Consider the following 14,892-nt stretch of genomic DNA (forward strand, 5'->3'; position numbering starts at 1 on the left):
TATGGTGTATTGTGTACATGTTTTTCTCCTCACCTCCCCCATGTTATGCTTTATCTTCTTCTAAAAATACATTTTGTTGCACTGTACTTGTATGTGTGTAATGACAATAAATTGAATCCAATCCAATCCAAAATATCTGTAATAAAGGGGTAACCGTTAGTTTTTCTCCGCAGTTTTCTCATTTCCTTCTGTCCATAATGAGGAGAATCTACTTGGTGTGAATAAGCCACTGCCCAAACAGTTATGGGAGGCCAAAAAGGTGAGGACAGAGACGACTTTTTTACACTTAACTTATTTGTTTTACATCAGTTTTTCATTTGCTAGCTACTGGTCGGGGCTGCATTTCCCAAAAGTATCATAAGCCCATTGGTGAAAATGGTTCTAAGATCAACTTAAGGTTACGATGCTTTTGGGAAACGATGCCCTGATTCTTCAGATATGATCATAAAATAGCTGCATATAATTCACTGAAGTAGCAGAATCTTGTGTCCTTGTGTATATTTGCATTGCAGAAAAGTTTCAATTGATTTATGTAGAATGCGGCTTTATTTGATTAGGTAAAACTTCACTGATATATTATTTATAGTAAATCAAAAATGCATCTTCTGTTATTGTGGCCATTACAGATATTTCATATTTTCTTTGGTTGCAGGTGCAGTCTCTGTCCTCCCGGCCAAAGTCTTGTGAAGTGCCTGGAATCAAGTAAGTCGAGTTAGGAGGATGATGTGATAAAGAGGCTACCTTCTGAAAAATAGTCATGACACGTTTGAAGATTTCTGTATATTTCAGTGTACTGAAATTGTCTTTCTTTACAGTATATTTCCCTCACCAGAGCAGAATGTGGGTCTGTCTCACTACCAGGGCACGTTAAACACCGGCGGTTCTCTGCCTGATCTAAGTAACCTACACTTCCCATCTCCTCTACCAACTCCACTTGACCCCGATGAGTCTGGATATCCCCACCTGAGTGGAGGCAGCAGCACGGGCAACCTGCCCGCAGCCATGATGCACCTTGGCATCGGAAACTCGCAAGGTCAGTCAAATACATCATACACATTAATGGGACTGTTTTGAAAATGTGTATGATCTTAAGCTAAAAAACCTGGTACTAAATCATTAGTCGAGGAGGCTGGTTTTCTGGTCTGTGTAAAGCGTCTCTGGGCTGAACACTCTCCTCTTTGTTTAATGGCAACTGTAGGCTTGCACTGTAGGCGCTTTCTGTGGAATGAATGCCATGTGTTTTCTAAAGGGTCACGTCCATGCATAAGACCAGAGCTCTCCTCCTCTTCCCCTCCTTTTAAATCCATCCGCCATCTGATCGCTTCCATTCTCTTGAGCTTTATTCTTTCCATTCGCTCTCATGTCTGGGAACAGTGTGTGCTGAGATGTTTCTGCTGCCCGTTTCAGCTGTGCTGCTTGCTGATTGGCTGATCCTAGGAGACACAGATGATCTTTAACCCCTGAATTGGCTGCTCATAAACAGCTCTTTTCTCTCTCACTGTCACTCTTCCAGTAACCTGCGAACAATCGCTCAGTGTCTTTTCTGAGGAGCTGACATCAGGCCTGAACACCACTGTTGTTTTATCTTGGTGTCGTGCAATAAGAACAGTCCAATAAGAATATCTAACCACTGATCACCTCGTTTGTTTTTCTCTCAGGGCTGTCATCCTCTCTGAGCAACCCTTCCATCCAGGCGTCCCTCACCAACTCTCAACTGCACTCGTCTCTCAGCAATCCATCCATCCACACGTCCCTGCGTCTCTCCTCGCTCTCCAACCCTTCTCCGACGGGCATGGCTAGTTCCCCCAGGAGGCGGCCGGCCCCGATCAGCCCTCTGACGCTCTCTCCGGGGGGTGATCAACGGCGAAGCCTCAGCAAGCAGCTCTCACCCACCATGTCACCCTCGCTATCTCCAATTACACAGGTAGGAAGGTGCTTGTTAAACTCTTAAGTCTGTCCTTTACTCTTTTCACAGGCTTGAAGCCTGAAAACGATTGCTTCTCAGAAAGGTCATGAAAACCGCTCGGTTGAAATGTACCACCTGCTTCATTGTTCTGAAAGTCACGCCAGGGACAGAGTGTTTTCCGACTTGCACTATAGAGATTTTCTAACTTTTCTGCTCTCTCCAGGGGGTTGCCTTGGACACCAGCAACTTGCCAATGGAGCCGCCCCCTCCGTATCCCCTTTACCAGCAATCCCAGCAGTCCCATACATCTATTCAGCAGAGCACCCAGCATCCGCAGCAGCGACAGCACCAGAGCAACCACCAGCAGCACCATCAACAGCACCAGCCTATGTCCCCTCTTCAGAACGTCCCGCTTGACTTTAATTCCAGTGCTGTGAGTCCTTATAATTTTCTATTAATGGAGACGGTGCTGAAAGAGGGAAGGCTAATGTTTGCTTGCTGTTGATGATACATCATAACATTGAGAGCAGCTTGTGCCAAATGGCTATTTGAGAGGGAGGTTATTCTTAGCTGAACATGGCAACACTAATTGACCAAATGCACGGAACGTTCTCAAGAACATCCGCAATGATATAAGCCAGCAGGAAAACTTCAGGTGAAAAGTCACTCATTGGTGTGGGGAATCTTCAAATTTTGGAAGTAGCTCTGACAGCATCAATAGTGTAATACTTAGTTTATAATCAAAATCTAGTCAGATATTGCTTTACTTATTCATTTAAACATATTTGTAATTATTTAAACAGAACATTACATTTTAGCAGCATGAGGAGGGCAGCAATATCTGTTTTACCAGAGCAACCTTCAGATTTCACACGTTTTGAAGGCAGCTAATGTAGTGTGACATCTTATAGCTATAAGTTCACCAGAAATGCTCTCACTGGCTAATAAAAGACTAAAATGTACCCATACGTATTTTCAGTTCCGTTTAATAGCATAGTTCACCCAAAAATAAAAAAATTCTCATCATTTACTCAAATTGGTCCAAATCTTTATGCATTACTTTGTTCCGATAAACACAAAGATATTTGGAAGAATGCTTATAACCCAACAGTTCTGGGACCCCATTGACTACCATAGTAAACTGTTAAACACAAAGGAAGATATTTTGAAGAATGTATTACAATAAACAGTTCTGGGGCAATTTTGATTACCAGTTAAAATTTTCCTACTATCGTAGTCAATGGGGTCCAAGGACGGTTTCCTTACAAGCATTCATCCATATAGCTTTCTCTGTGTTCAACCTAACAAATACATTTCTTTAGATTTGGAACAACTGGAGAGTGAGTAATTCATGACAGAATTTTCAATTTTGGCTAAATTATCCTTTGACCCATAAGTACCAGAAGTGTCATATCTTTTTTCTTTTAGGTTTCTACATGCTATGTAATTAATGCTAAATAAAACCATATTTAACTCCCTTTTTTCACCCCACAGCACAGCAGCATGGGAGCTTTTTTCAATGATCCGTTTATGGAACCGCAGTTCTCTGGACGCCATACCAAATGTTCATCCTATCAGGTTAAGATTCTGTTTTATCTTATAAAGTCATAATTAGGGCTGGGCGATATCAAAATCTTGATTTCTTTCCGCCCCAAAATGTTAACGATTCACAATTTTCAATTGAACTTTAAACTGCAGTCAACTTTAAAACGTGACAACATCTTAAAGTAACATTCTCTCTTTATTTGAAACGAGCAAGAACATCTGGATAACTAATAATATCACAGTTCTAGTCGAAGTGCACTGCACATGAACGGAGCACGCAGTTATCAACATGGTATAAATGTAAAATTAATTGACTTTAAAATGTCTGTGCAGAAGTGCATGAATTATGAAAGTCATTGGTTTGCGAATAGTACTTTATTAGTCACTTGTGTTCACCTTGTCCACGAGGATATAGCGAACCTTTTATATATTCTGTTGTATATAATCTATTAGGGATGTAAATATATCAAAATCTCACGATAATACCTCTGTATAGAGTCCACAGTACGATATTAATTGCTATATTTAAAATGAAACATGATGACTTGGAAACTTGCCATAAGCATCCTCTTGTTTTTATCCTCTAATCATAACTGTTGCTTAGAGGTATGATTTATAGTATGAGACAGGTCAAATGACCTAAAAATCCCTTTTATAAAACCTTGCCAAAGGTTACATCTATTATTATATATTATTACCCGGAAGACTTATCGTTTCATGAAGTCATGTGTGATAACACCATATCTATAATATCGTTACATCCCTTGTGCTTGGACCATCTTTCTGCCTCTTAGGGCATGCGCGTGGTTGACAGAGACATATTGTGGTTGTGGCAGCAAGAGAGTGTGCCAGCAGCCTTGCAGTTACTTTTCCCAAGGATACACAGATCAAAAGCTCATAAAATAATGAAAACTTGATTTGGAAATCCAAATAAACAAGTGATAACATGTTGGAGGGAAAATCTTATTATATTTATTTTTTATTGATTATAATTATGTATAATTCATATAACTCATAATTATTCCATGTGTTGATAAATATTAATCAATTAATAATAAACAAAGCATTTAAATTAATATAACTACGTATATACTGTACGTATAAATACAAACTTCAGTGTATATAAAGCTTTTTAAATTAATGAAGCAAACGTGTTTTCATTTGATCTTTTTGTAACCCTATACAGACGTGCTCAAATTGGTTGGTACCCCTCCACAAAAAACGAAGAATGCACAATTTTCTCTAAAATAACTTGAAACTGACAAAATTAATTGGCAGCCATTTGTTTATTCCATATATGATTGAAATCCGACTTTGCTTTGGATTTTTTTTATTCAACATAATATTGTAAATAATAAAACGAAAGAAAATGTCATGGACAAAAATAATGGGACTCCTACCTAATATGTATAACCTTTAGAGGCAATCATGGCATGCAAATGTTTTCTGTAGCTCCCAATGAGACTTCTGCACCTGTTAACAGGTAGTTTGGCCCACTCTTCCTGAATGTGTGCCTTCTCCAGTCTGAAAGTTTCAGCTCCTTCCATAGATGTTCGATAGGATTCAGATCAGGACTCATAGAAGGCCACTTCAGAATAGTCCAATGTTTTGTTCTTATCCATTCTTGGGTGATTTTAGCTGTGTGTTTTGGGTCATTATCCTTTTGGAGGACCCATGACCTGCGACTGGGACAGAGCTTTCTGACACTGGGCAGTACGTTTTGCTCCAGAATGCCTTGATAGTATTTCATTGTGCCCTGCACATATTCAAGGCACCCTGTCCCAGATGCAGGAAATCAGCCCTATGGTATGGTGTTCACTTCTTTGAAAACTAAATTTTTTCATCTGTGAACATAGAGCTGATGGGATATAGTCAGTAGTTGTCGTCTAAAACTTCCACTGCAGCAGTGTTGATTCCTGCCTGGTAAATGTGTTTTAATTCAAGAGATTTCTTTATCTTAAACAAAAAAGTGAATTGCTCTGATACTCGCGAAATGTCAATCAAACTGATGATGCTTTGTGATTTCAAGACGTGCCTCAGGATCTCTGGATCAAACCTGAGTTGATAGAAAGTTTATACCAAGTGTTGTGCAACTGCTGAACCTGATCTAAACCAGGTTGTTTTCTTCTGGTTTAATCAACCTGAAACTTGCACTTTGTGCAATAGGCCAGAGATGATGACTTTGATGTGTTTTTATTCAAAACCTTGTTTCCTTGGTATAAATGAAAATCTCATCAAAACGTAAATCCGAAACAATCGATAAATTCGCCCAGTTCTAGTCTTAATATTTAAAACTATAATATACTGTCTTGTATATGCTGTATTAAATAAACTGTGTGTTTCAACAGCAGGATCAGTATAATATGTTAGAGAACGTCATGAGTTCGGTGTCAGGTGGATTTGACCCTTCCTCCAACCTCTACTGCTCCCAGGCTGCTCTCATGGGCTTGGGCGGAAGCCATGGCAACCTGCAAGACCACCTTCAGATGAGGCATAACATGCTCTACTCTAATTGTGGAGGAGGGGTGCCCAACATTATTCTTACAGGTACAGATCTTTCTCTCTTATAATGTGTTTCCATCAGACAGAGCGGCTCTACTTTCCTTTAATAGGTCTTATTCGTCTAGTGTGGCGTAACCACCAGTAACTAGGAAAGGGCAATAACAAGGAAGAGCACCTTGCCTTTGCAATGTCTTCCACTCACTCGCTCTGCTTTTGTCATTCTTTCTCTCAGATGACTCAAATCCCAACCTGTCTAAGGACATCAGCAGCGTGTTGTCTGCTGTGCCTGAGTGTTTGGATTCGGAGGGAGTTTTCCCACTGGAGGATGAACTTCGTATCGAGCCACTCAGCCTGGATGGACTGAGCATGCTCAGTGACCCGGATATGGTCCTCCCTGACCCCTCAGTGGAGGATAGCTTCCGCAGCGACAGACTTTAAAGAGCTACATCCACACATGAACGTGAAGACTAAAGCACACAACCTACAGCACTCAGATGTTCTGTCTCTTCTGTTTTCCCAAGCGCATGTATAAACACTACGTGTTGATATTAGGTGAATCATCAGTCTTGCATGTGTCGCCCAGACAGTGTCTGTCAGTGGCCGTGTTCGTCCGGCATGCTTCATCTTCCTCTTGTCATTGTACGCGTGAAACTAATCTGGACGCTTGACGTGTGCCACGATCTGTAAAGAAAAAGAATCAAGCAACCCACATATATGAACCTGCCGAGTAGCTACTTATTATTGTGACAATCAGGACACCTAAGCCATTAAAATGCCAAACCGTTCTAACAGCAACACGACACACAGATGGCTGGTCTAACTTAAAGCCTCGTAACCAAACAAAATGAATGTGCTTGTTTTACAAGATATATCAGCGCTTTTTGGATATCATCAGGTCAGCTTTGTGGCATTTTTGACGGAAGCAAAAGGATGGGACGCCTACCAGATCAGTCCTGTGTTTAGGCTGTGAATGTGGAGACTGTGAGAAGACGACAATATTACGTGTTATGGCAGAAGGAGTCAACAGGCGGCCTAATACCAGCCCATATTGATGCACCAAATGCTGTGATACGAGACGCGGGTGTGTTAAGCCTTCTCATCATCACCCCACGACCCCCGTTTCAGTATCAGAACAACCCCTCCAGTGAACTGGCTCGGGCTTCTCAGCCTGCAGTGCATGTTGTTTATAGCATGTGCCAAGCTTATTTCATTAAATGCGTGTAACTGGTTTTCTGAACAGTCTGTGGTCACCTTGCTGGCCTGTCAGTGAGCTGTGAATCAGTCCGTCCTTCAGATGCTCAGAATGGGGCCAGTCCCTTCATTCAAAAGATGAGAATCGAATGAATGTCTCTTCAGCACAGTCATGTGCATTATGGAGATGAGTAATCTAACAAATGTGTACAGAGCATTATTTTGAAAATTCTTTACATATTTTTTGTATAAAAAGAGAACTTTGCCACTTATATATGCCTCACAATTTTCTCTGACTAGAATGTATTTTCGAAACAGAAAAAGGGCAAACTGTTTACAAAGATAACGTTTGAAAACTACAAATGACATATGTGAGTAAGCGCTGACATTTTTTTGATTTCGCTATACGTCTAAAAGAAAACCTTTGTATCTTGCTGATGTTGATCCAGTCTATAGTAAGCAAATAGAAGCTTTGGCTATGCAGAACTTAAGCACAGGAAGGCTGGAACAATCATAAAAAGGAACTATTTTACTTGTATATTTACTATATCTTTGTGCTCATTTGAGATTTTATACTTCTAATGCAGCTTGTAATATGTGTATTTGTAAATCTGTTTTTACCTTTGGACTTTCGTGGTGTACGTCTGCTTTTGTGAACGTTTGTTGTGGTTGGTGTTTTTCGGTGATGTTCAGCATGGGCCCTCGCTCTGCAGCTCTGAAATGTTTTAGGGGTTTTAAAAACGCAGTTCAGAATGATTAATATGTGGACGTGGAACACATGTATCATTGTTATTGCTCGTGTTGAGATTTGCACTGAACAAAATTGGATCTTTGGCATTAGGAATAAATTCATTTTTGTTATTTGAATGAAGCCTGAGTTTGAATTGCAGTGCATTTTGTGAATTGCTGAATTTAAATGACCAAATATTTTAAGATGAAGAAAGATGTTTAAATATAGCTCAGGAATATTTTCGCCATATCATAAGTGGTTCAATGCTGTGTTTCCAGGACTGAGTACCTGTCTTCTGCCTCCTGTCTACCAGATCCAGACTGTATCTGATTCCCAAACCGGTTATAGTGGTGATCTGATGATTTTATCCGTGTTAATATTTGATTCCTGATTTCCAAAGTAGTTTTTAGTAGAAAGCAATAGCAACGCTATCTGTGTGCCATGTCCACGTTATTTTGTTTTGTTTTTCCTTTTTTTGTACATTCATCCAGGTTATCATAGTATATTGGGCAAAAGCATCATGACAGGCTTGTTGATGGTTTCATCAAAATGAATAGATAAACCAATGATGAACGTTTAAGGAATGTTCTTTTTTATTCTTGCGAGTGCATGTTATTTGATGTGGTCTTGGGAGGCAAGAAGATGGGACTATTAACAGAAGCAGACACGAGGCCAGATTTACAAAAACCTTGATTTAAGCTTTGGTTAATCTTGCGTACAAAAGTGTACAAAAGATGATTCTGCTGAATTATCTCTACAGAAAGAGATTTGTCCTTCACCCCTGTATCTGCATTTATTATGTTTTCTTTTGTAACGCTGTTTTTTAGATGTATTATGAGCAATCAATTATAACAATAACGTCATATTAAAGGCTGACGCACCTTTGGGTTGTAGAGCATGTTTCACTGCATAAGGTCCCTGCTGAAGTGTGCATCTCTTTATTGCTAACAAACTGTTAGTGTCTTTTAGTCTGTCACCTACACAATTAACTTTGTAGTTTATTGTCGAAAGTAACAGTTGCAGTACATGTCCAGGGCGCGAGTAAAATTATCTTTAGTTGATTTGTTTTAGGTGTTCCCATTGCTCAGTCACTTGCCCTCCTCCTTTGGAAGGTATTCTTGTCCTCTGCCTTATTCCTGTTAATCTGTGACCACTAGCTGTTCCTCCCCCTTACTGTACTGTGATATTTTGGGTTTTTGTAATTTCCCATTTCCAGGCCCTGTGCTCTTCATAACAGATACTAGTTATTTTTCTTCTGTTTATAGTTTTATTTTAATTTTTTTGACAACAAAAAATGTACAGTTATATTATTTAAAGAATATTTTCTTGTCCACTAGTGTTACTTTTTTATAATGTCGTAGAAATCTTTCTTTTTCAGCTATTACGATTTTAATACACCACAAGGCGTTTGGTTGTGAAGTATGTTATAGTGCATTTCCTTTGATTTAATATAAACAAATAAAACTATTTACAGTCTATCAGATATGAGAGTTTTATCTGTTGTTTGAGCATCCTGTCAGCCATTTTCTCTTGTGCACGCTGTTGTTTTCAGATTAAACCACTAGATGGAGGCAGTAAATACACTTTAACATTTGTTAAAAAGTTATTCAAAAGACCACTTGTTTTGGTTTATTTAAAAACAGTCATGTACTCCAAGGTAACATTTTAGATAACATCTGCTTTGATATATTTGATCTGTCCGGTGTTGTGGAAACTAAATGATTACGCCTTTAGATATTGTGCAGTCCAAACCAACGTGAGCTGTTCATGCAAATGCTTTTCTGAGGTGTGAACAACACGTCTGGTTCAAATGCAGCAAAGCATGTAATGTACCTCAAATATGTGGAGCGATGCCCTGGCAAGCCTTTCATTACACGTGTGATACAGAACTTGTGATAATGGATTTAAAAAAACAGGTAGCCTAGTAATAACATGTTGGATAGCAGTGAGAGGAAGAACATGATAAGAGCGTGTTAATCTCCTTCACCTTTGGAATTCCCGTAAACCCTCAAAGGCCCATCTAAAAACAGCTTTTCTCTTCCTCCACCCCATGCACTTCGGCCAAGACTATAACTTTCTATTAATCCAAATTAAAAGGAAGAAGTAACGCTTACCAGAGGGGCTTGTTATGTTTTGTTTATGAGGCTGTTGGTTGCATGCCAAGACAATTTGTGTTTACTGTAAGAACTGTAAATTGGATCCCCATTCATTTTGGAAAAATGTTCCTTTTTAGTTTCGGTAACCAGAAAGAAGTAAATTTTATTACATTTTTTCAATCCACTGGCAAGGTTACTATTTATTTTCCCTAGTGATTTTGTGTGTGTGTGACTGGATTAGCAAGAATGTTATAGCATGTGACTTCAGTACTGTGTTCAAGATCTGAAGTGGCTTTGAGCTGAGATTAAGGTATTGAAGCTGTACTTTAACAGGTTCTCGAGCGATGATGTCACAGGCGAGTGGTACTGAAGAGGTAATTGAATAAAAACTTAAATTTCCGTTTGTTCTTTATACAAAACTGTTGTATATCTTTAAAAATGTACATAGCACACAAAAAGAAAGAAGTACTTTAAATGGTATTTGTATGCCGTTTTGCTTTCCTTTTTGGACCTTGACAACCTATGGTTGCTGCAATCCTTTGGGGGGGGGGGAGATCAATGAGTTTGGGACAACATGGATGAGTACATTTTTACCAAAGTTCTACTTAAGAAACAGATTTCTTATTTTAGTTATGCAAGCAGATACTATATTTTTATTTTATTTTATAAATGTTCATATCAATGAAATGTTTTGTTAAAACTTACCTTTAATGTGACAGTCCTTAAACTTTCACGGTCAATAGCCTGCATATGTATTTAGATTTTCAATATAATTTTTTTATATATTTTGTAATGATATTTGTACATCTATCATCTATCAGATTTTCCTATCTAATACAAAATATTTTCTGGAAAATTATGTTCAAACGCATTTGTTTTTTTACCTTGAAGGAATAGCTCTTGAGGTCCTCTGTTGAATTGCATTGTGCCAATGTTAAGGAGCCATTTTTACATTAATCGTGAATCAGAAATAAAGTATTTATTGGAAAAGTGCGGGTGTAACCCTTCTTTACGTACCCCTTAATTGATGTAAGAGGTCTGTAAGTGGTCTTGTGTTTGTAAAGATGTCAAGCTGTAATGCCTTGACAAATGACAAAATTAGGCAAACTGACTTTTTTAATGACCCTAAATAACCTTCTTAGTTTAATGAAAGGATTCAATTAAGCTATTTTGTTATCATGTAGAAGAACACCAGCAGCCCCCTGGAGAGGAGACCTGTGACCTGTCCCTGAAGCTGAACGTGATGATCCCAGACATCGGCTTAGAGCTTTAATGTGGGGGGACGTCATGTTCTCAATGCTGTAATCTGTAAAGAGCGACTGCTTTGAATTCAAAGTTATGAGGTTCTTTTCTTTCCTGGTAACATATCATGCTTTATGTTCCTATCCTTTTTTGACATTTCAAACCACTCAGGTGAACTCTGGGATTTGTCAGTTCTATGTGCTGTGTGCTGCATTGGTGTAGTTATGGTTTTAATGCTAAAATACTTCTATTTCCTGTACCCTTCCCATAAAGCTTCTCTAAATGTGTCACTATGTGAGGACATTTTCAAACACTTGTCCTTCGAGTCAATGCGGCACTATATAAATCTTTCTAAATTTCGTATCTTCACTTACTTGAGCCTTGCTAATTGGTTTTCCCTCTTTTTTGCCCTCAGGCTTATTTGTTTGATTCTCACTAATGCATACCAGACATTAGGGCAGACTGTGTTCTCCACCTAATTACTCATTCTCCTTTTCCCCCAAACAGCCCCTCTATCTGCTCAAGTCCCTGTGTTTCCTGTGTGCACATGCATGATCATTTGTGATGTATTTATGTGCTGCCATGGTTTCCTCCTTACCCTTCTATTGGGTCAAAGGTCAAGTGATTAATACCCACAGCAAAGGAAACGCTCAGAATATGACTTCCACCAACAGCGTGTCAGGATTGTTTGTATTTCTTTAAGCTGTTTATTTCTTATGTCCACCTGTCTTGTTTGCACTGTCAGATTCCAGTCTTAGTATTACATTGATTTTGCATGGATTTATTTCCCAGCTTCAAAGTGGCTTCACTGCATTGCCGACTTCAGGAAGTTTGAGCATTTCTAATCATTCAGCCCAATAGGCTTCATTGTAAACCTGTTGCATATTTTCGTTGTCTTCTTTCAAAGTCTGGGAGATAGGTATGGCAAGACCTGATTTATGTCTGTTTCCTTTGATTTTGTCATTTATTTGCCACGTTTTGGACTTTTTCATACTCCCTGATGTGTTTTGTGTCTGTTAGCTGAACATTGACAACAACGAATCCATCAATAACTCACACTAGTGCTATCAGGATTTATCTCAGACGCCCAGTGGCCTATATTTAGCACATAGTCATCAAAACTCTAAGTGCTCTTGGGTTATTGGATTACAATATATTGAGAAATAGCTAACACACACGTTGAATCAGCAAACCAACACAAAAATAACACCGTAAATACACTAGCACTTGTATACCAATATGTAATTTTTGTCTAGTAGTTTCTCCCATCTGTTTTAGTTCCTAAATTACATGTTTAGCATTGAACTGTATTGTACAAGATACTGTGTTATCTTGACTTTTAGAGTTGTTGTTGTTTGCAAAATTTTGGTTTACACTTTCCTGTCCACATTTATTACTAGTGATGATTTACCCAAAAATGTAAGTTCTTTCATCATTTACTCACCCATTGTCATTTCAAACCTGTATGACTTTCATAAAAGAAGATATTTTGAAGAATGTTGTTAACTGGCCCCCATTCACTTGCATTGGTTTTGTTTTTTTAAATTCTGCCGAAAAAAGAAAGTCATACAGGTTTGAAATGAGAAGAGGGTGAGTAAATGATAACACAATTTTCATTTTTGGGTGAACTATCACTTTAAGATGCCAACATGTCTATAGACACAAACATTGACACTATATAATGATAATCTGGGACATACTCTTGTGTTGAGTCAGAGCCCAGCTGTGTTTAAAATCTTACAAGGACTGTTTTTTATACTCGGAAGTAGTTTATTCACCCAAATCTCCTATGTCACACTACTGTTTGTTCCCTTCCAGGACACAGAGCCCTGCAGGGGAATAACATTTATTTGTTCAAGTGTACTATGAGTAAATCTCTGCACAGCAGTGATAGAATCAGGGAGTGGATCTGCGTGGTTTATTTATTCCCCACAAAATGAAACATAAGTTCATGGTTTGCACATTAAGATGTTTACAGATGGTCCGAGATCGTGGTCTCTGTGTACTTTTGGGAGAATGTTGCCGTTTTTGTATGACTGAGAGGGAAATTCCCCCTCTTTGTAGTTTTTGTGAATGATAATTGAAAATAATTTGTTTGTTTCTTCAAATATTTATTTTCCTTGTTCGGCCCCACTGTTTTTATCACAATGTTTATGTGAATATTTCTGGTCAGGATGAGGGGGAACTCACACACATCTGCTTCCCTCTGGGCGTTCACACTGTGAGATTATTACAGCTACCAGGCAGCTGTTCTGCGTTTTAACCTTTAGCTGACGATCCCCGGAGATTTCATTCCACATCAATCCGTTATTTTATGTCTTGATGAGCAGAGTCTCGTATGAAATGCCTCCCAGGTCAAAATAGTTGGCGTGCTTGTTAATCGTCTTATTAAACTCAATTTAAGGAAGGACATTTTGGGGTAGGTGCTCTATGAGCATGAGGAGGTCATAGTCATCTGTCAACACGAAATTGCTGGTTCTTTCTTTCCTCTTTATGACTACCATTGTAGGAAAAAAATCTTTGTTAATTTCTTTGTTCTGTTGAACACAAAAAAATATATTTTTAAGAATGTAGGAGAGCAACCAGTTCTGGACACTTTTGACTACTGTTATAATTTTTCGTATGGTATCAATGGTGGTCAAGAACTTCAAAATATATTTATCCAGGTTCATCAGAACAATCAAAACATTAACAGATTTGGAACAACTCTGGGTGAGTGAATGATGACAAATTTTTTTTTGTGGAGAACTGTCCAGCTGTGATAAGACAAGTGAAGGGAATTGCTCCATTGGGGAGTTTTTGTCTTTTCTGAAACATTTGTGTTATTTGGCTCGCAAAAAACAAAAAACTGCATAGAAAAACATTGCTAGAGCCAATAGAAAATATACATTTGAAAATGGTAAATTTCTTTTAAATCATTATTTGGATTTGTTACTTTGCTCTGCTGCCCTTCCAAAACCTCAGATGTCCAAATTCGCTGTTTTCAGGAAATTTATAAAGACGCTTTTTGAATGATTAAATGCCATGTTGTCAAAGTTGTCACAGTTAGATTTTTGCAAAAACCAGTGACAAACATAAAGGGTGATCCATTAAAATATTTCATGGAAAAAATATGAAAATCCAGAAATATATAAACATGCTTTCAGAAGGACAGTAGTGAAGAAAACAGCTTGTAAGCACAAAAAGTATTCTAGCATAACATTCTGTTTTCGTTTGTTACAACCAACTCAGAAATAGACTTTCTGACCATCATTCTTTATCTTTGCTATTATATCAAATGAAGTTTTAAGTTGTTTGAATATTCGTATTAAAATGTGAGCCAAAAATGAATATAATTTACTGAAATTAGTGTGTTTCATCAGACTTGTTGCTTTCTAACACGAAGGGCCTGAACACTCACAATGCGCTCATTCCTCTCTTGCATACCTAGTAACTGCAAACAGGGAGCAGATTCATCAGCACTGTGGGATACATCACTTCTGCCACTAATAAACAGCAAGTGTTAGAGTGAAGTCACAGTACAAAAGAGTCTGAGTTGAAGGGTTGTCAGATTGCCATGGAAACTAATACACGGTTCACTTACTGCATGCAGAATGTGTACAAACATCGTTCTGAAAAAGTTTATAAACTTGAAGACCATTTGTATATGATGCACAGCGTCATCTTTCCAAATGATTCTT

The 14,892-nt window shown here is 38.4% G+C and overlaps 1 protein-coding gene across 9 annotated transcripts in view; it reads left to right on the top strand.

Annotated features, from left to right (window-relative positions):
• crtc3 (CREB regulated transcription coactivator 3) overlaps positions 1 to 10,073 on the top strand; it is a 34,768-nt gene extending 24,695 nt beyond the window's left edge. For 6 of the 9 annotated variants that reach the window (XM_079452263.1, XM_079452266.1, XM_079452258.1 and 3 more), the window contains 8 exons: positions 174 to 259; positions 653 to 702; positions 816 to 1,033; positions 1,659 to 1,924; positions 2,130 to 2,339; positions 3,401 to 3,484; positions 5,800 to 5,998; positions 6,186 to 10,072. In XM_079452263.1, the coding sequence (XP_079308389.1) occupies positions 174 to 259; positions 653 to 702; positions 816 to 1,033; positions 1,659 to 1,924; positions 2,130 to 2,339; positions 3,401 to 3,484; positions 5,800 to 5,998; positions 6,186 to 6,391 (1,319 nt within the window). In that variant the 3' untranslated portion in view covers positions 6,392 to 10,072. Of the gene's footprint in view, positions 1 to 173; positions 260 to 652; positions 703 to 815; positions 1,034 to 1,658; positions 1,925 to 2,129; positions 2,340 to 3,400; positions 3,485 to 5,799; positions 5,999 to 6,185 lie in introns of all 9 variants that reach the window. The other 3 variants (XM_079452260.1, XM_079452262.1, XM_079452265.1) reach the window with 2 other exon arrangements.
• Positions 10,074 to 14,892: the final 4,819 nt, after the last annotated feature.

This window comes from Barbatula barbatula (genome assembly GCF_947034865.1).
Source record: "Barbatula barbatula genome assembly, chromosome: 1".
Classification (NCBI taxonomy): domain Eukaryota; kingdom Metazoa; phylum Chordata; class Actinopteri; order Cypriniformes; family Nemacheilidae; genus Barbatula; species Barbatula barbatula.